Source organism: Panthera pardus, unplaced genomic scaffold, assembly GCF_024362965.1.
Source record: "Panthera pardus isolate Hobbes unplaced genomic scaffold, ASM2436296v1 HiC_scaffold_20, whole genome shotgun sequence".
NCBI classification, from domain to species: Eukaryota; Metazoa; Chordata; class Mammalia; order Carnivora; family Felidae; genus Panthera; species Panthera pardus.
In genome coordinates, this window is record NW_026526766.1 from 41,914,537 (window position 1) to 41,935,021 (window position 20,485).

The 20,485-nt window shown below is 36.2% G+C and overlaps 1 protein-coding gene across 3 annotated transcripts in view; it reads left to right on the top strand.

Annotated features, from left to right (window-relative positions):
- Window positions 1-20,485, top strand: part of CNTLN (centlein) — a 315,491-nt gene that overhangs the window by 70,266 nt on the left and 224,740 nt on the right. For all 3 annotated transcript variants that reach the window (XR_008424205.1, XM_053907969.1, XM_053907970.1), the window contains exon 3: window positions 9,268-9,352. Coding sequence is in view for 2 of the 3 variants with exons in the window: in XM_053907969.1 (XP_053763944.1) it covers window positions 9,268-9,352 (85 nt within the window). In the remaining variant the exon portion in view is untranslated. The remainder of the gene's footprint in view (window positions 1-9,267; window positions 9,353-20,485) is intronic.

Below are 20,485 nucleotides of genomic sequence, written 5' to 3' on the forward strand. Positions count from 1 at the left end.
TGGGCTGAGATGGATGAATGGGAAGATGGTCAAAGCTACTAATAGAAAGGTATTTAATTGGAACCACTGTACTGCTTAAGGTGAAAGAATGAACAATAAGTATGAAAAAACACATTGTCAAATAGTCTTTTAACCTTTATGAAGACCTTTTACATTAAAGAATTATGAAATAATTCTATGAAATAAATACTGAAGCATAGTTCCTTTAAAAATTTAGCTTTTATAATTTAACATAGACATATCATTTTTATGGCAAAATAATTGCAATAGTCTTTATTTGATGTAAGTTTATTTCTGGTTTCATTAAAAATTCCCAGAACATTGAACATAAGTCAACATTCCATGGAGAAGGAAGTATTATGCAGCTTGCATGTGTGCATATCTGCATATCGGAGCACAAAATATTGACATGATAATTGCAGTCAAGCCTGAGTGAACAGTGGCCTGTGGGAATTCAGCTGGTGTTGTACCAACTGGATGGCTGCTCAGGACACAGTTTGAAATGCAAGGTGCAAGTTAGCACTTTATTCAGCACAGGCAGGCATCATTTAAAAATCCTTGGGGGCAGCCCTGGTGATGTGCAGATGTTAAAACAGTCTGTTCTGAAGTGCTGATATTTTTGAACACTGTAAAAGACTTCTAGATTCTGGGTGAAAAATATTTGCACAATTATTAAAGACATATAATGCACAATCTTTTCCAACTCTTTTCTGGATGTTTTAGGTAATAGGGAGTGTTTATGCAGAAGTAACTGGACAGGTAGTTAAAAGAAGAAACAGGAAAATCAATAACCAAATAAGATCATTTAATTTATAACTATAAAACAGAAAGGGTTTTGAGTTTCAACTTCGTGTTAGAAATGATGTTGAATGAATAAGGATATCTGAAACAAATATATTATTTAGTAATATATTAAATCTAAGCTGTTATGTTCTAGTAAATTATTGATTTCTTCTTTGTTTACAGAGTTCACCAGTACCCCATAATTTGCAAATTCAGATTAAGATGCTGTAGCCTAATTCTATTCTTTATTCTACTTTGGAAATACCTGATGGAACAAGAAAAAGATCAATCATTTTTTATGTGTCAGGCTGAATCTTCCATCACAAATTTTGGCTTTCATATATAGTTTAAATATATTTTTATATTGAAGTATAAAATATAATAATTTGAAATTCTGGATTGTATACTAAAAATTAAGCTCTGATCTTAAAGAGAAATAGATATCTTAAGTATACTTGACCTTTAAAATATTTTATACCAAAGGTTTGGGGATCTGTTGATTTAGTAATGTATTTTTATTTAAGTATATTAGAGTTTTTTTCAATAGCTGTTTTTACTGTGGAGTAAACATATTTGAAAAAATACTTGTGTTAAGTTTTTTTTAAAGTTTTCTCATTATATTGTTCATAGATACCATTTTAGTAGTTTATTATGCATATTCAAAGTAGAAAAATAGTTATGAAACAGTTCATGAATAAAAGGTTAGATAATATGATAATGGTATGATTCTCATTTCCCTAAACTTCCATTTTTATCAGTCTTCCTGTTTTAGAATCTTAATGTTTATCAGAAAGTGAGAAAGCATTTAAATGGAAAGTCATTAATAAGTATAAAATCTACATTTTAATAGATTTTGTGCTCAAATGAAAGAACATGTTCTTCCAACTAGGTTTATTTTGTGCATTATTGTTATCTGTTAATTAAGAATAATCAATGTCAGTAAGCTTTGCTTTTTTATTTTCTTTGTTTTCTAAATCAGACCAATATCATTGCCTCATTTATAGTTAAATGTTTCTTTTAGACTCTAATATTTCATTTTTGACATCTCATTAAAAATGGGCTCAAGCCCAGAAAATATGATCCTGTCATATTGTATAATATATGGCATGGTCTATAACACAATAAAATTTTGTTTCCTAATGATTTAGAATAATTTCTCAGATTTTTGAGTTTAGAAAAATGGCAAAAAGTTACCATGGTAGTTCATGTGGCTAAGTACCAGCAATGTTAAATGTTTAAATGGGTAGTACTCTTGGGAAAAGTGATTGGAGCTTTAAACTTGTACACATTTGACAGCGTCTCTTCACTTCATTTTTCATCCTAAAGAAGTCTGCAAATATTCTTAGCTCACATCATTATTGCACATCAGTGGTTCTAATTAGCTAAACAGGAGTTTGTCTCAGTCATTGATCATCATCAACTTCTTGACAGTATCCCTTTTTTTTTAGGAACCTTTTTTTAAATGTCTCATAAATACAGAGAATATATATTAATTGAATTGACCAGATACATTGGTGGTGTTTTAAATTTGAAACAACTTTTTTACCTTGTATTATTTTAAGTAAAAAATAATTGTATTCATATTGTAGCGCTGTTTTCTCTTGGGAGCATTTTCCTGTTATGAAAATACCATGTGCCACCAGGAGGAGCTGCTGGACAAATCTCTATATAGATTGTGAATTGTGATTTTTTTTTTTTCAATTTCAAAACTATAATAGTCATTTTTGAAGGTTTTTGGTTTAAAATACATCAGTGAAGTATATTTTTGAAGTTTATATTTGACATGAAGTTTATAGATCATTTATGGCCTATATTTTCAGTATTATATTATTCAGCTTAGTTATTGTTATTTCAGTGACTCTCAAATTTTAGTGTGTGTCAGCATCACTTGAGGCTTTGTGTCTTAGTTCGGGTTGTTATAACAGAATATCATAGTTCAGGTGGCTAAAAAGCCAAACATTAATTTCTTATATTTCTGGAGGTTAGGAAGTCCAATATCAAGGTGACTACTGATTCCATTCCTGTGAGAGCTCTCTTGCAGACAGCTACCTTCTTGCTATATTTTCACATGATGGGGAGGGAGATCATCTTCATGTAGATCCCTAACGCCATTCATGAGGACCCCATCCTTATGACTTCCCAAAGGCCCCACCTACAGAAACTAGCGCATTGGGGATTAGGGCTTCAACATGAATATGAAACATTCAGTCCAGAGCACCTTGTTATGGTTAAACACCGATTGCTGGGCCCTACCCTAGAGTTTCTGCACTTAGGAAGGGTGGAAGATAGTACATTTCTAGCAAGTTCTTGGATGATGCTAATCCCACTTCTCTGGTAACTCACAGTATGAGAACCACTTGGTTAGACTGTGAGTAAGTTTATGTACATACCTGTGTATATAGTAGGAGATAATCACTCTGGTACCAAGCTGCAGTAATGCTTTTGTTTGAGTTTTGTGGCACATGGTTTATCCCTGCCTCATAAAAAGGACACCAGAACGTATTTGGACACTGGTAGGGATTTTAGGCTTACTACAAAAGAGTGAATTAGAAAGACTCTATCCCTGTAAACTAAACTAATTCCTGGGAATTTAATACTAGGCTCATAGCATATTCAAAAAGCAACTTACAGGGGGAGTTTCTGACTGGAATTAATATCTTGGCTGTTATATCCTGGGTCTTTGTCCTTGAGTAAACTCAATCAAGCCCTTCCCTTTGAGATTTGAAGCCATCTTCCCCCTGATGCATATACCTTGAATTGATGTAGTACTGTTTTGCAGTACTCGTGATTTTATAATATTAAACATTCAAATGATAATTTGAGATTATGTATTTGTGACAAATGATAGGCAAAGGGTGTATATATTTTTTTCTTTTTTTTCTTTAAGCTTTTAATTTTAATTCCAGTATAGTTAGCATATTATTATATTAGTTTCAGGTGTACAATATAGTGATAAAGGTCATATATTTTTAATATATAAAATAGTTTTATAAATCAAAAACAATAAAATATAAAATGACAGTTATGTTGACTGGCACTGGAAAATTAGGAAAAAAACATTTCAATTGGTGAAAATATGTTGAAATTCATTATTAATAAAAATAAATAAATACAAAGAGAGCCCAGTTGAAGACAATGGACTGTGATTATGCATTAGATGTGCTATCAATACTTGGTAATAGAAAATAAAATAATAAAACAGAATAAAATACAAACAGTAAAAATAATACATATGTTTGTAAAATTTTAAGTGTGATTTATTCCAATTCTCTACCTAGTGTGTGCTTATATTCAGAGGGCTGAACCTGGCTAGAGAAAAATTCTGAGCCATGATGACTGGTCATATGTGAATTTATGACTACTGACTTTCATGGTCTTAGTACTGACTAGTAGATACCCTATTTTTTCCTGGCTCACTTACCATCCCAGTCTCCTAGAAGACTATTTGATGCTTAACTCTCTTGTCAACTTATAACACTTTGTTTTTCCTTTTCACTTTCAGATAACTGTTATGATTTTGTCAGATTAATGTTAAGTGGAGCACAGGGCGCTGGATGGTGAGCCATGGTTCAACAACAGACCATAAGAAAAACTGAAATAGAGAAGTTTATTGCTCACATGTCCTAGAGGAAGTACCCGGCATGCCTCGAGGGGCCACATGGGGAAGTCAAGGCACAGTACGGAGACAGAGAGGACCTAGGGCACATGCCTTTATGAGGGTTTGTGTGTGGAGTACTTTGGGGTTTCCAGGCTCAGGTGGGATTAGTCAAACCAAAAGAGCTAGGTTTTGGTGAGCTCTATGAGGGGATCTTATGTAAGGGACACATAAGGGAATGGCATTGGGAGGCAGGGGAGATTGTTGATCACAACGGCTGTTAGGGAAGTCATATCAAGAACTTTAATTTACTTGTGACTCTGTGAGCTGCTATCTAGGGCACTTGCATGAACTAGCTTCAGGCTGCTTGGCCAAACCAAATGGATGCCAAGGCATGGAGTAGCTTTAGCTAAACTCTTGACAACCTCCTTGCTTCTTACACCACTGAATAAATAGAAGCTTTTAGAAGAGAGCTTTTACTCTTTCCCATAACCACATCTTCTACCAACATACCTGAATCTATTTTCTCTTTTTCTCTTTTTATTTCTTTGGAAGAACTGTTTATACTGTCACTTAAGTTCAAAAAAAAACTGTGCACACTGAAGCCTTAAGGATTCAAGGATGTCACTCTGCAGTTCTCTCTTCTCTCTCTTGCGTCTTCTGTATCGCTCACTATCCTGGGTCATTCCTGTCCACATACTCACATGCAATTTTATCTTCTGTCTTTTGAAAAAAATCTCTTTTGATCTCACATTTCTTTTGAAATACTGTTCCATTTCTCTGCTGCTTTTTACAGAAAAATTCATCTGAAAAGTAGTTTTTACTATCTCTATTTTTTTCTTTCTCTCTTGAACTGACTCCAATTAGGCTTGTATGTCCACCATTCTCCTAAAACAGCTCTTGTCAAAATCACCAGTGACTACAATACTGCTAAATCCCAGAAGTCCAGTTTTTAGTCTTTGTCTTCTTTAACATGTTTACAGCATTTGCCAAGGTTGGTTCCTTCTAAAAATAACTTGTTCACTTAGCTTTCTCTCTTGATTCTCCTTTTGCATGACTGTGTATCCTTTGTGGTATCATTGGCTGTTTTCCTCGCCTTACTAACCTATAAATGTGGAGTACCTCAGGACCCAATTCTCAGATTTTTCTATCCAAAATTACTTCTTAGGCTTTTAAATATATTTGGATGATGCCTAAAGTTTTATCTTCAGCCTTGACCATTTGACTGATTCTAGACTTGTTTACCAACCGCATATTGGATTTTGATTAAACATCTCACATTTGACATGTCCAAATCCCAAATACTTAAAAAAAATTTTTTTTTTAGTGTTTGTTTATTCTTGAGAGAGAGAGACAGAGTGTGAGTGCGGGAGGAGCAGAGAGAGAGGGAGACACAGAATCTGAAGCAAGCTCCAGGCTCTGAGCTGTCAACACAGAGTCCGATGTGGGGCTTGGACTCTTGGACCTTGAAATCATGACCTGAGCCTAAGTCGGAGGTTTAACTGACTAAGCCACCCAGGTGCCCCTGTCCAAATCCAAAATTCTAATGTCCCTTAACTCTCCTCATCAGGATCTGAGATCATGTCTACTTCATCCTTCCAGTTATTCAGACAAAAGCCTTGGAAACATTCTTGACTTCTCTCTTCCCTTAAATCTCATACCTATTGGATCAAGAAATCCTGTTAGCCCTACCTTCAAAATATCAAGAATTTTATTACTTTCTCAGTAACGCCACCATTACCTATCTTGTCGAGTTCATCTTTAGTTCTCACCTGGGTATTTTATTTGCCCCCTAATTATTCTCTCTGCTTCTACTTTTGATTGCTAGAGTCTGACCTCAGCCCAGGACCCACTGTGATACTTGTGAAATATTAATTCTTATTGTATTATTTCCTTACTCAAAACTATCTTCTCTGTTCCAATTTTATTGGGAGTCAGATCTAAAGTTCATAGGGCTTAAAAGGCAATATACTGCTTTATTCCCAGTGACTATTCTGTCCTCAGCCACCATTCTCCCCTTGTATGGACGTTACTATTTTGCTGTTCTTTGGCTACACCAATTGTGCTCTTGCCTCAGTATCTTTGCTCTTGCTACTGTTCCCAAAGCCTGGAAAACTCTTCCCTGAAATCTCCATGACTCTTAATTCCTTCCTTTAAGTTTCTGCTCACATATCTTTAAGGACAGTCATTTTTATAAAATAGCGACAGCCTTCTTTTTGCTATATAAAAACAACAACCTTCTATATTGTTCTATACAAAATAGCAACAGCCTTCTTTTTGCTTCCCAGTTCTCTAAGACGAGGCATCCCTTTCTGCATTACCCTAGTTTATTGTTCTTATACATATAGCTAGTTGGCATACTATATATTCACTTATATATCATTTATTTTCAGCATCTATGAGCTAGAATGTTAATTCCATCAAGACAGCACTTGGTTTATTTTGTTTGCTGCCGTTCTCTATTCCCTAGAATGAAGTCGAGCATATAATAAATGCTCAATAAACACTCATTAAGTGAATGATGGATTAATGTGTAAATGTGTGTTTGTTTGTTTTTTAGGTATTTATTCTGGTACGTATTCTTTCAATCAGGATTCTATTTAATTCTAAAACATTCTCAGAAATTATCTCCTAAAAATACCGCTTTATCTTTCATCCCATTTTTTTTTGCTTCTGGAACTCTTTAGTCATATGCTGGGAGTTTCAAGTGAGACCTGCATGTCTTAACTGTGTTTCTATATTTTTCATCTCATTTCTGTATACAGTGTTCTGGATGAATTTCTCATTGTTATTATCCATTTCACTTATTCTCTTTTTACATCTAGTTTTGAGCTAAGCCCATTGAATTGTGTTTTGATTTAGTGGTTGTAATTTTTATTTGCAAGGTTTTCAATATATTTTTTAAGATCTATTTATTGTTTTTGTTTTTAATTGTAGTCATTCTTTTAGGTCATAAATCCTTACTTACTTTAAAGTCTTTATTTTTATTTATTTTTGAGAGAGACAGAGACAGCGTGAGTAGAGAAGGGGCAGAGTGAGGGGGAGAGAGAGAATCCCAAGCAGGCTCTGTGCTACTGAGCCTGACGTGGGCTTGAACTCACGGAACTGTGAGATCATGACCTGAGCTGAAACCAGGAGTCGGACACTTAAATGACTGAGCCACCCAGACGCCCCTTAAAGTCTTTTTCAGTGTGTTGTGTTATTTTAATTTTGTCTAGAGTGATTGATTCTTTGAATTATTCAGTCAGTGTTTGCATGTGTTGTATGTGAATGTAGAGTGTGTGTTTTCTTCTTGTGTTTTGTTGGATTTTTTGTGATAAACCTTGAGTAGGAGGGTTGATGTTACTGTTCTCTTATTCCTTTCTCCACTACCCTGCCTTGCCTAATGCCTTTTTTTCTCTAAAAATTTTGTGTTTGCCACTAAATTGTCACCCTCATCCCATCCTGAAATAGGTTTTATATTTGTAGTGTGAGGCTCTTAGCCAATAATGACACAGAGGATTTGTTAAATTTAGTACCTCGGCTATGGAGTGTTTTGGCTCAGTGCCTGATTGGGATTTTATCTATAAACGTTTGCCTTTCTAAACTTTCATATAAGCCTTAGTTCCAGGCAAGGGTGGGGAAAGACTTTTTCCAGACTCCTTTCAGAAGTTCGGGGCGCCACCCTAGTCTCTGGATTCAAACAATGAGCTTAGTTAGCTCTGCTTTCCTATATTGGGCAGGGCACTTTCATTAGCAGTTACCCTCAGGAGCCGAGCTCTTTTTCACCTTAGCACACATCTGGATCTGGACAGTACACAGCACCTTCTCCTTGTTTGTAGCGTTGTATTTCTGTTTAGTTTGCAATCCTTAGAGACGTGGCTGTGTTTCCTTAATTCTTTCTTTTATGTTTTTCTATTAATAGTATCAACTTAGAGAACAGAGAATTGCCTCAAAGTGTGAACTTATTATGCTAGGTTATTGCAAGTCTAATTTAAAATTTTTTAAGTGTACTAGTGTATCATCTGAATTTATCTCTTAAACCAGTGTTGTGGTTTTCTGATTGGTGTCTCTTCATTCTGATATTCCTTTGTACCTTCTAGGGCCCTTCGCTTCATTTCACTGTTTCGCAGTTGAGGGTTCTTTTCTTCTAACTTTCCTGTATACTTTGTCACTCCTGAGTGATTTAAGTATAGATTTCTATTTATTTTACTTATTTTTAAAGTGTTTTAAAATATAAATAAATGTCCGGTAAATTTTTATCCCGTTTTAAGTTGTTAAAACGTTATTAAAAGTTACTAGTAAGTCTCTAGTTCTCTTTTGAGTCTTTTACTTAAAAAAATGATATTTTATTCTTAATTTAATTGTGTGTATAAAGTGCTTATGTTAAGAACATACTGACTTTGGGTGCCTGGGTGTCTCAATTGGTTAAGCTCTGATTTCAGCTCTCGTCATGATCTTGCGGTTTGTGAGTTTAAACCCTGCATGAGGCTCTCTGGGGTCAGTGCAGAGCCTGCTTGGAATTCTCCCCGCCCCGCCCCTCCCCCACTTGCATTCTCTCTCTCTCTCAAAAATAAATAAACATTAAAACATAAAGAACATATTGACTTATTTTAAATTGATGATAGAGTGGTTGTGATCAAGATTAAATGTGTTGTGTATTTTTTTTTTAATCATGGATCTAAATCTGGAAACTAAACTGTTCTTTTGGTATGAAGTTGTCTTAGTTGTCAGCAGTTTGTAAGTTGTTGTCACTTGCCATATGGTTTCTGATTAATTCTGAAAGGGCTGTCAACCCCAGATAATTTAATTTTCTATATTTTAAAGTGATACTCATTTTCAGGATGTGAAAATTTAAAGGATTAGCTACCAATTATACCTAATAAACTCTCCCTTATTTTTCTTTGTAGAGAAAAACAGAAATCTGAAGCTAAAGACAGAAAAGTTTTAGAAATTCTGCAAGTGAAGGATGCTAAAATACAAGAATTGGAACAGGTTGGTGTAACAGAAAATACTAAGAATAAGTATATTTTTTCAGGTGTAGATATTTGCAATTACTTTTAATTAAAAAAATATTCATTAAGAATATCAGGGTAATCATCTCAAACCATCACTATTTTGAAACTACTATAGCCACATATTCTTCACTGTTGTAATTTGCTTATAGCCTGTTGTTGTCCGAATTAATGGGCTATGTCATTTATTCATTAAAATTCTTAAGATAGTGTTATGGTTTTATAGTAGTAACTAGCAATTATTCATTGTTCTATTGAATTTTGCCTTTTATTATTACCAGTTATCATTGTATTATTAGCAATATCATTGAAACTTGTAAATTTTCAGATGGTTTCATTCATAGAAAGGATCAACAAATAACAGGAATGATTCCATTTGATCTTTTGAAAACTGTGCTTTCTTATGTCTTATCTATAATCAGTTAATTATACAATTACATATATAGTAAAATTATATGTAATTATATAATCAGGATATTATCACTGCAAAAAATCCATGTTATCAGTGCTTCCCAGAACCATTTTCAAAGTATACACATCTCAAAAATGAAGGAGACAGAAATTTATTGCAAGAATGGCCTCTATTGTGATAAAATATTTAAATTCATTTTGTACCCAATTGTTCCTTACGGGCTAAATTGCCCATAATTCTTCTAGGGTAAATGGAGGCTCTTTTTGGAAACTATGATCTTTGAGTTTTGACTCTATTTTCCTTCCTAGCCAATTAAACTTTTATGAGAACTTTGATCTAAGTTTGGTTACTGTTATAAAGTTGTTTTATCAAAAAACTTAAAGTGGAAGTTAACTTAGATAAAAGATCCAATTATTTTTATGTTCTCTACATCCATAGAATATCTTTCTAAAATGGAACAATGCATTCTTTTATGACATATAAGCTTGAAGTTTATACATTCTCCAATGTTGTGTTTTCCTCATAGGAAATATGATAATTGATACCATAATGATAAAATTTTAGAAATAATATTTTAGCCTGTTTGCTCTGGGGGGGAAAATGTTGTATTTTCTACCTGAATATCAAAAGACATTAAAATGGATTCTAAGATGGATAAATACTGTTATATGCCTAGGCTAAGCTGCCTGATAGATATAACCATATGACTTAGAAGTGCCAAGTGTCATTTGTACTCACACTAGATTGAGAAAAACTAGCCATATTGGCCACCCCGAGATTCTGGAGGTTAGGGAGGATAAAGATCCAGACTGAGCAATCTATTCTTCAGTTACAGCTCTATTCTGTGGAAGAGAATGGATTTTGCCACTCTTTGATATTCTTGGGTTTTAAGTTTGCAGTGAGTGCTTTAGGGAATGCTCAGGTTACCAGATCTAGATAGCTATAGCATACCATTTTTTTAAAATGTTGACTTTTAAAAATGATAGTATATTTCCCCTTTTCTTTGCTAAATTCTTTTTGTGCTTCCTCTTTCTTGAGGGATATACTACTTAACTATTTACCTTTTTGAGCAGAATCACTTAGCTCGGGGATAAAATATTAAATTTCCATAAGAGATTATTTGTTTTTACGCCTCCTAATTTTTTTTAGAGGCCCTAATTTCTTTGCCAAAATCATGTATATTTTTGTTCACTAATGGTTATAACTTTCTACAAAGTATAATATGTTAAATGTATATACTATTCTGTGATGGTACTTTGGAAAATTTGAAGTTACAATTCTTGCCTTTTTTTTAATTTTTATTTTTTTAATTTTTATTTTTTTTTCAAAGTTTTTATTTCAATATATGAAGTTTATTGTCGATTGGTTTCCATACAACACCTAGCGCTCATCCCAAAATGTGCCCTCCTCAGTACCCATCACCCACCCTCCCCTCCCTCCCACCCCCCATCAACCCTCAGTTTGTTCTCAGTTTTTAAGAGTCTCTTATGCTTTGGCTCTCTTTCACTCTAACCTCTTTTTTTTTTTCCTTCCCCTGCCCCATGGGTTTCTGTTAAGTCTCTCAGGATCCACATAAGAGTGAAACCATATGGTATCTGTCTTTCTCTGTATGGCTTATTTCACTTAGCATCACACTCTCCAGTTCCATCCACGTTGCTACAAAGGGCCATATTTCATTCTTTCTCATTGCCACGTAGTATTCCATTGTGTATATAAACCACAATTTCTTTATCCATTCATCAGTTGATGGACATTTAGGCTCTTTCCATAATTCGGCTATTGTTGAGAGTGCTGCTATAAACATTGGGGTACAAGTGCCCCTATGCATCAGTACTCCTGTATCCCTTGGGTAAATTCCTAGCAGTGCTATTGCTGGGTCATAGGGTAGGTATATTTTTAATTTTTTGAGGAACTTCCACACTGTTTTCCAGAGTGGCTGCACCAGTTTGCATTCCCACCAACAGTGCAGGAGGGTTCCCGTTTCTCCACATCCTCGCCAGCATCTATAGTCTGCTGATTTGTTCATTTTGGCCACTCTGACTGGCGTGAGGTGATATCTGAGTGTGGTTTTGATTTGTATTTCCCAGATGAGGAGCGATGTTGAGCATCTTTTCATGTGCCTGTTGGCCATCCGGATGTCTTCTTTAGAGAAGTGTCTATTCATGTTTTCTGCCCATTTCTTCCCTGGATTATTTGTTTTTCAGGTGTGGAGTTTGGTGAGCTCTTTATAGATTTTGGATACTAGCCCTTTGTCCGATATGTCATTTGCAAATATCTTTTCCCATTCCGTTGGTTGCCTTTTAGTTTTGTTGGTTGTTTCCTTTGCTGTGCGGAAGGTTTTTATCTTCATAAGGTCCCAGTAGTTCATTTTTGCTTTTAATTCCCTTGCCTTTGGGGATGTGTCAAGTAAGAAATTGCTACGGCTGAGGTCAGAGAGGTCTTTTCCTGCTTTCTCCTCTAGGGTTTTAATGGTTTCCTGTCTCACATTCAGGTCCTTTATCCATTTTGAGTTTATTTTTGTGAATGGTGTGAGAAAGTGGTCTAGTTTCAACCTTCTGCATGTTGCTGTCCAGTTCTCCCAGCACCATTTGTTACAGAGACTGTATTTTTTCCATTGGATGTTCTTTCCTGCCTTGTCAAAGATTAGTTGGCCATACGTTTGTGGGTCTAGTTCTGGGGTTTCTGTTCTATTCCATTGGTCTATGTGTTTGTTTTTGTGCCTATACCATGCTGTCTTGATGATTACAGCTTTGTAGTAGAGGCTAAGGTCTGGGATTGTGATGTCTCCTGCTTTGGTCTTCTTCTTCAAAATTACTTTGGCTATTCAGGGCCTTTTGTGGTTCCATACGAATTTTAGAATAGCTTGTTCTAGTTTCGAGAAGAATGCTGGTGCAATTTTGATTGGGATTGCATTGAATGTGTAGATAGCTTTGGGTAGTATTGACATTTTAACAATATTTATTCTTCCAATCCATGAGCACGGAATGTTTTTCCATTTCTTTATATCTTCTTCAGTTTCCTTCATAAGCTTTCTATAGTTTTCAGCATACAGATCTTTTACATCTTTGGTTAGATTTATCCCTAGGTATTTTATGCTTCTTGGGGCAATTGTGAATGGGATCAGTTTCTTTATTTGTCTTTCTGTTGCTTCATTATTAGTGTATAAGAATGCAACTGATTTCTGTACATTGATTTTGTATCCTGCAACTTTGCTAAATTCATGTATCAGTTCTAGCAGACTTTTGGTGGAGGCTGTTGGATTTTCCACGTATAATATCATGTCATCTGCAAAAAGTGAAAGCTTAACTTCATCTCTGCCAATTTTGATGCCTTTGATTTCCTTTTGTTGTCTGATTGTTGATGCTAAAACTTCCAACAGTTTGTTAAACAACAGCGGTGAGAGTGGACATCCCTGTCGTGTTCCTGATCTCAGGGAAAAAGCTCTCAGTTTTTCCCCATTGAGGATGATGTTAGCTGTGGGCTTTTCATAAATGGCTTTTATGATGTTTAAGTATGTTCCTTCTATCCCGACTTTCTCGAGGGTTTTTATTAAGAAAGCTTGCTGAATTTTGTCAAAGGCCTTTTCTGCATCGATTGACAGGATCATATGGTTCTTATCTTTTCTTTTATTAATGTGATGTATCTCATTGATTGATTTGCGAATGTTGAACCAGCCCTGCATCCCAGGAAGGAATCCCACTTGATCATGGTGAATAATTCTTTTTATATGCTGTTGAATTCAATTTGCTAGTATCTTATTGAGAATTTTTGCATCCATATTCATCAGGGATATTGACCTGTAGTTCTCTTTTTTTACTGGGTCTCTGTCTGGTTTAGGAATCAAAGTAATACTGGCTTCATAGAATGAGTCTGGAAGTTTTCCTTCCCTTTCTATTTCTTGGAATAGCTTGAGAAGGATAGGTATTATCTCTGCTTTAAACGTCTGGTAGAACTCCCCTGGGAAGCCATCTGGTCCTGGACTCTTATTTCTTGGGAGATTTTTGATGACTGATTCAGTTTCTTCGCTGGTTATGGGTCTGTTCAAGCTTCCTATTTCCTCCTGATTGAGTTTTGGAAGCGTGTGGGTGTTTAGGAATTTGTCAATTTCTTCCAGGTTGTCCAGTTTGTTGGCATATAATTTTTCATAGTATTCCCTGATAATTGCTTGTATCTCTGAGGGATTGGTTGTAATAATTCCATTTTCATTCATGATTTTATCTATTTGGGTCATCTCCCTTTTCTTTTTGAGAAGCCTAGCTAGAGGTTTATCAATTTTGTTTATTTTTTCAAAAAACCAACTTTTGGTTTCATTATCTGCTCTACTGTTTTTTTAGATTCTATATTGTTTATTTTGCTCTGGTCTTTATTATTTCCCTTCTTCTGCTGGATTTAGGCTGTCTTTGCTGTTCTGCTTCTATTTCCTTTAGGTGTGCTGTTAGATTTTGTGTTTGGGATTTTTTTTGTTTCTTGAGATAGGCCTGGATTGCAATGTATTTTCCTCTCAGGACTGCCTTCGCTGCATCCCAAAGTGTTTGGATTGTTGTATTTTCATTTTCGTTTCTTTCCATATATTTTTTAATTTCTTCTCTAATTGCCTGGTTGACCCATTCATTCTTTAGTAGGGTGTTCTTTAACCTCCATGCTTTTGGAGGTTTCCAGACTTTTTCCTGTGGTTGATTTCAAGTTTCATAGCATTGTGGTCTGAAAGTATGCATGGTATGATTTCAATTCTTGTATACTTATGAAGGGCTGTTTTGTGACCCAGTATGTGATCTATCTTGGAGAATGTTCCATGTGCACTCGAGAAGAAAGTATATTTGTTGCTTTGGAATGCAGAGTTCTAAATGTATCTGTCAAGTCCATCTGATCCAATGTATCATTCAGGGCCCTTGTTTCTTTATTGATCCTGTGTCTAGATGATCTATCCATTTCTGTAAGTGGAGTGTTAAAGTTGCTTATGTGTGTGAGTAATTGTTTTATATATTTGGGGGCTCCTGTATTCGGCGCATAGACATTTATAATTGTTAGCTCTTCCTGATGGATAGACCCTGTGATTATTATATAATGCCCTTCTTCATCTCTTGTTGCAGCCTTTAATTTAAAGTCTAGTTTGTCTGATATAAGTATGGCTACTCCAGCTTTCTTTTGACTTCCAGTGGCATGATAAATAGGTCTCCATCCCCTCACTCTCAATCTGAAGGTGTCCTCAGGTCTAAAATGAGTCTCTTGTAGACAGCAAATAGATGGGTCTTGTTTTTTTATCCATTCTGATACCCTATGTCTTTTGGTTGGCGCATTTAGTCCATTTACATTCAGTGTTATTATAGAAAGATACGGGTTTAGAGTCATTGTGATGTCCGTAGGTTTCATGCTTGTAGCGATGTCTCTGGTACTTTGTCTCACAGGATCCCCCTTAAGATCTCTTGTAGGGCTGGTTTAGTGGTGATGAATTCCTTCAGTTTTTGTTTGTTTGGGAAGACCTTTATCTCTCCGTCTATTCTAAATGACAGACTTGCTGGATAAAGGAATCTCGGCTGCATATTTTTTCTGTTCATCACATGGAAGATCTCCTGCCATTCCTTTCTGGCCTGCCAAGTTTCAGTGGAGAGATCAGTCACGAGTCTTATAGGTCTCCCTTTATATGAAGGGAGTTCTCTGTGCCTCTTGGATTTCAATGCCTTTTTCCTTCCCCAGATCAGGGAAGTTCTCAGCTATTATTTCTTCAAGCACACCTTTAGCACCTTTCCCTCTCTCTTCCTCCTCTGGAATACCAATTATGTGTATATTATTTCTCTTTAGTGCATAACTTAGTTCTCTAATTTTCCCCTCATACTCCTGGATTTTTTTTTATCTCTCTTTTTCTCAGCTTCTTCTTTTTCCATAATTTTATCTTCTAGTTCACCTATTCTCTCCTCTGCCTCTTCAATCTGAGCCGTAGTTGTCTCCATTTTATTTTGCAGTTCATTGATAGCATTTTTTAGCTCCTCCTGGCTGTTCCTTAGTCCCTTGATCTCTGTAGCAAGAGATTCTCTGCTGTCCTTTATACTGTTTTCAAGCCCAGCGATTAATTTTATGACTATTATTCTAAATTCACTTTCTGTTATATTGTTTAAATATTTTTTGATCTGTTCGTTAGCTGTTGTTATTTCCTGGACGTTTTTCTGAGGGGAATTCTTCCGCTTCGTCCTTTTGGATAGTCCCTGGAGTGGTGCGGGACTGTGGTGCACTTCCCCTGTGCTGTCTTGAATAACTTACGTTGGTGGGCAGGACCGCAGTCAGACCTGATGTCTGCCCCCTGCCCACCGCTGGGGCCACAGTCAGAAAGGTGTGTACCTTCTCTTCCCTTCTCCTAGGGGCAGGATTCACTGTGGGGTGGCATGGCCCGTCTGGGCTACTTGCACACTGCTAGGCTTGTGGTGCTGGGGATCTAGCGTATTAGCTGGGGTAGATACGCAAGGTGCACAGGGGCGGGAGGGGAAGGCTCAGCTCGCTTTTCCTTCAGAGATCCGCTTCGGGAGGGGCCCTACCGCACCAGGAGGGAGTCAGACCTGCTGCCGGAGGTTTGGCTCCGCAGAAGCACAGCGTTGTGTGTTTGCACGGAGCAAGCAAGTTCCCTGGCAGGAACTGGTTCCCTTTGGGATTTTGGCTGGGGGATGGGCGAGGGAGATGGCGCTGGCGAGCGCCTTTGTTCCCCGCCAAGCTGAGCTCTGTCGTCCCGGCTCAACAACCCTCCCTCCCGTTGTCCTCCAGCCTTCCCGTTCTCCGAGCACAGCTGTTAGCTTATAACCTTCCAGATGTCAAGTCCCGCTTGCTGTCGGAACACACTCCGTCCGGGCCCTCCGCTTTTGCAAGCCAGACTCAGGGGCTCTGCTTGGCCGGCAGGCTGCCCCTCCGCCCCGGCTCCCTCCCGCCAGTCCGTGGAGCGCGCACCGCCTCTCCGCCCTTCCTACCCTCTTCCGTGGGCCTCTCGTCTGCGCTTGGCTTCGGAGACTCCGTTCTGCTGGTCTTCTGGCGGTTTTCTGGGTTATTTAGGCAGGTTTAGGTGGAATCTAAGTGATCAGCAGGACGCACGGTGAGCCCAGCATCCTCCTACGCCGCCATCTTCCCCAAGAAAGCTTTTTTTAATTTTTGAAAGGATTTTTTATATTTATTTTTTCTAAAAATCTTTTTTAATGTTTATTTATTTTTGAGAGCACGAGAGAGACACAGCATGAGCAGAGGAGGGGCAGAGAGAGACACAGAATCGGAAGCAAGCTGCATACTCTGAGCTGTCAGCCCAGAGGCCAACACGAGGCTGGAACTCACAAGCTGTGAGATCATGACCTGAGCTGAAACCAAGAGTTGGACACTTAACCAGCTCAGCCATCCAGGCTCCCCAGTTCTTGCCTTTAATGATTTTTAAATCCCTTTGAGGAGAAACATGGGGATAAAAATAAGGTGCAAGTAACCATATTCTCCTACACTAGATTACAGGTTGTGAGAGGATGGGGAACCTCGTATGCCCATTCACCTTTGTATACCTGACATCCAATGTTTACCATATTGCCTGGCTCAGAGCAGATTCTCAGTGAATATTGTTGAATGAGTAATAATAATATTGTTATTATTATTTTATTAAGGTATAATTGACATATGGTATCCTGTTAGATTCAGGTGTACATCATACTGATTTAATATTTTTATACATTATAGAATGATCCCCATAAGAAGTCTAGTTACTGTCATTATACCAAGTTATTGCAGTATTAAAGATTGTGCATTATATCCTCATGACTTATTTGTTGTATAACTGGAAGTTTGTACCTCTTAATTACTTTCACCTATTTCACCCATACCCTACCTCCCTCCCTTTTGGCAACCACCAGTTTATTCTCTGTATTTGTGAATCTGTTTCTGTTTTTTTGTTTGTTCATTTATTTTGTTTTCTTAGCTTCCATATGTAAGTGAAATGATATGGTATTTGTCTTTTTCTGTATGACTTATTTTATTTAGCATAATAACCTCCAGGTCCATCCATGTCACAAATGGCAAGGTCTTATTCTTTTTTATTGTTGAGTAATATTCCACTGTATATATATCACATCTTTTTATCCATTTATCTCTCCATGGACACTTAGATTGCTTTAATATTTTTCTTATTGTAAATAATGGTGCAGTAAACATAGGGGTTCATTTATCTTTTCAAAATAGTGTTTCATTTTGGGGGGTAAATATCTGGTAGTGAAATTACTGGATCATATGGTATTTTTATTTTTAACTTTTTGAGGAATCTGCATACTGCTTTCCACAGTGGCTGCACCGAGTTCTATTCCTAACAGTGCATGAGGGGTCCCTTTTCTTATCATCCTCATCTGCACTTGTTATTTTTTGTTTTGTTGATATTAGCCATTATGACAGGTTTGAGGTGATGTCTCATTGTGATTTTGATTTGGATTTTCCTGATGGTCAGTGATGTTGAATATCTTCCATGTGTCTGTTGGCCATCTGTATATTTTCTTCAGACAAATGTCTGTTTCTTTATGTCTTCTACCCATTTTTAATTGGATTTGTGTGTGTGTGTGTGTGTGTGTGTGTGTGTGTGTGTGTGTTTGCATTATGTTTTTTATAGGTTTTGAATACTAACCCTCTATCAGATATGTTATTTGCAAATATCTTCTTCCATTCAGTAGATTCCTTTAGTTTTGTTGATGGTTTCCTTTGCTGTGCAAAGCTTTTTATTTTGATGCAGTCCCAATAGTTTATTTTTGCTTTTGTTTCCCTTGCCTAAGAAGACATATCTAGAAAAATGTTGCTATGGCTGACGTCAGAGAAATTGCTGCCTATGTTGTCATCTAGGATTTTTATGGTTTCAGGTCTCACATTTAGATCCTTAATCCGTTCTGAGGTTATTTTTGTGTATGTTGTAAGAAAGTGGTCCAGTTTCATTCTTTTGCATGTAGCTGTGCAGTTTTTCCAACACCATTTGTTGAAGAGACCGTCTTTTTCCATTGTATATTCTTGCAATTGACCATGTAACTGTGGATTTATTTCTGGTCTTTCTTTTCTGTTACTTTGATCTATGTGTTTATTTAGTGCCGGTACCATACTGTTTTGATTACTACAGCTTTGTAATATAACTTGAAGTCTGGAGTTGTGATACCTCCAGTTTTGTTTTTCTTTTTCAAGATTACTGTGGCTCTTCAAGTCTTTTGTGGTTCCATACAAATTTTAGGATTGTTTGTTCTAGTTCTGTTAAAATGCTCTTGGTATTTTGATAGAGATTGCATTTAATCTATAGATTAATTTGGGTAGTATAGATATTTTAACAATAAATGTTCTCTTGTCCATGAGTATGGAATGTCTTTCCATTTCACTGTATTGTCTTTCATCAGTGTTTTATAGTTTTTGGAGTACCAGTCATTCACCTCTTTGGTTAAGTGTATTCCTAGGTATCTTATTTTGGGTGCAATTGTAAATGGGATTGTTTTCTTAATTTCTCTTTCTGCTTCTTCGTTATTAGTATATAGAAATGCAAAAGATTTTGTATATTGATTTTGTATCCTGCAACCTTACTGAATTCATTTATCAGTTCTAGTAATTTTTTAGTGGAGTCATTCAGACTTTTATTAGTTTCATGTCATCTGCAAATAATGAAAGTTTTACTCCTTCCTTACCAAGTTGGATGGCGTTTACTTCTTTTTTTGTTGTCTGATTAGTATGGCTAGGACTTCCATTACTATGTTGAATTAAGTGGTGAGAGTAGACATCCTTGTCTTGTTCCTGATCTTCGAGGAAAAGGTCTTATTTTTTCACCACTGAATATGATGTTTAGCTGTGGATTTTCATATGTAGCCTTTAATATGTTGAGGTATGTTCACTCTAAACCTACTTGTTGAGGGTGTTTATTCTGAATGGATGTTGTACTTTGTCAAATGCTTTTTCTGCATCTTTTGAAATGACCATATGGTTTTGATTCTTTCTCTTGTCAATATGATGTTTACTGACTTGTGAATATTGAGCCACCCTTGTATCCCTGGAATAAATCCCACTTGATCATGGTAAATTATTGTTTAAATGTATTGTTGGATTCGTTTGCTAATATTTTGTTGCAGATTTTTGCATCTGTGTTCATCAGAGATATTGGCCTGTAGTTCTTTTTGTAGTGTCTGTATGGTTTTAGTATGATGGTAATGCTGTCCTCCTAGAATGAATTTGGAAGACTTCATCCCTCTTCTATTTTTTGACTAGTTTGAGAAGAATAGATACTAATTCTTCTTTAAATGTTTGGTAGAATTCACTTGTGAAGCTCTCTGGTTCTGGACTTTCGTTTGTTGTGAGTTTTCTGATTCAATTTCCTTGCAGCTAATTGGTCTATTTTCTATTTCTTCCTGAGTCAGTTTTAGGAAGTTATAAGTTTCTAAGAATGTATTTATTCTAGAATGTATTTCCAATTTCTTGGCATATAATTTTTCATGGCATTCTCTTAAAATCCTTTGTATTGCTGTGGTGTTGGTTGTTATTCCTCCTCTTTCATTTATGATTTTATTAGTCCTCTCTCTTAAAAATTTTTTTTTGATGAGTCTGGCTAAAGGTTTATCAATTTTATTGATCTTTTCAAAGAAACAACTTCGGGTTTCATTGTTCTATTTTGTTATTATTGCTTTTTTTAGTTTTTATTTTCTATATTTCTGCTCTAATCTTTATTATTTCTTCCCTTCTACT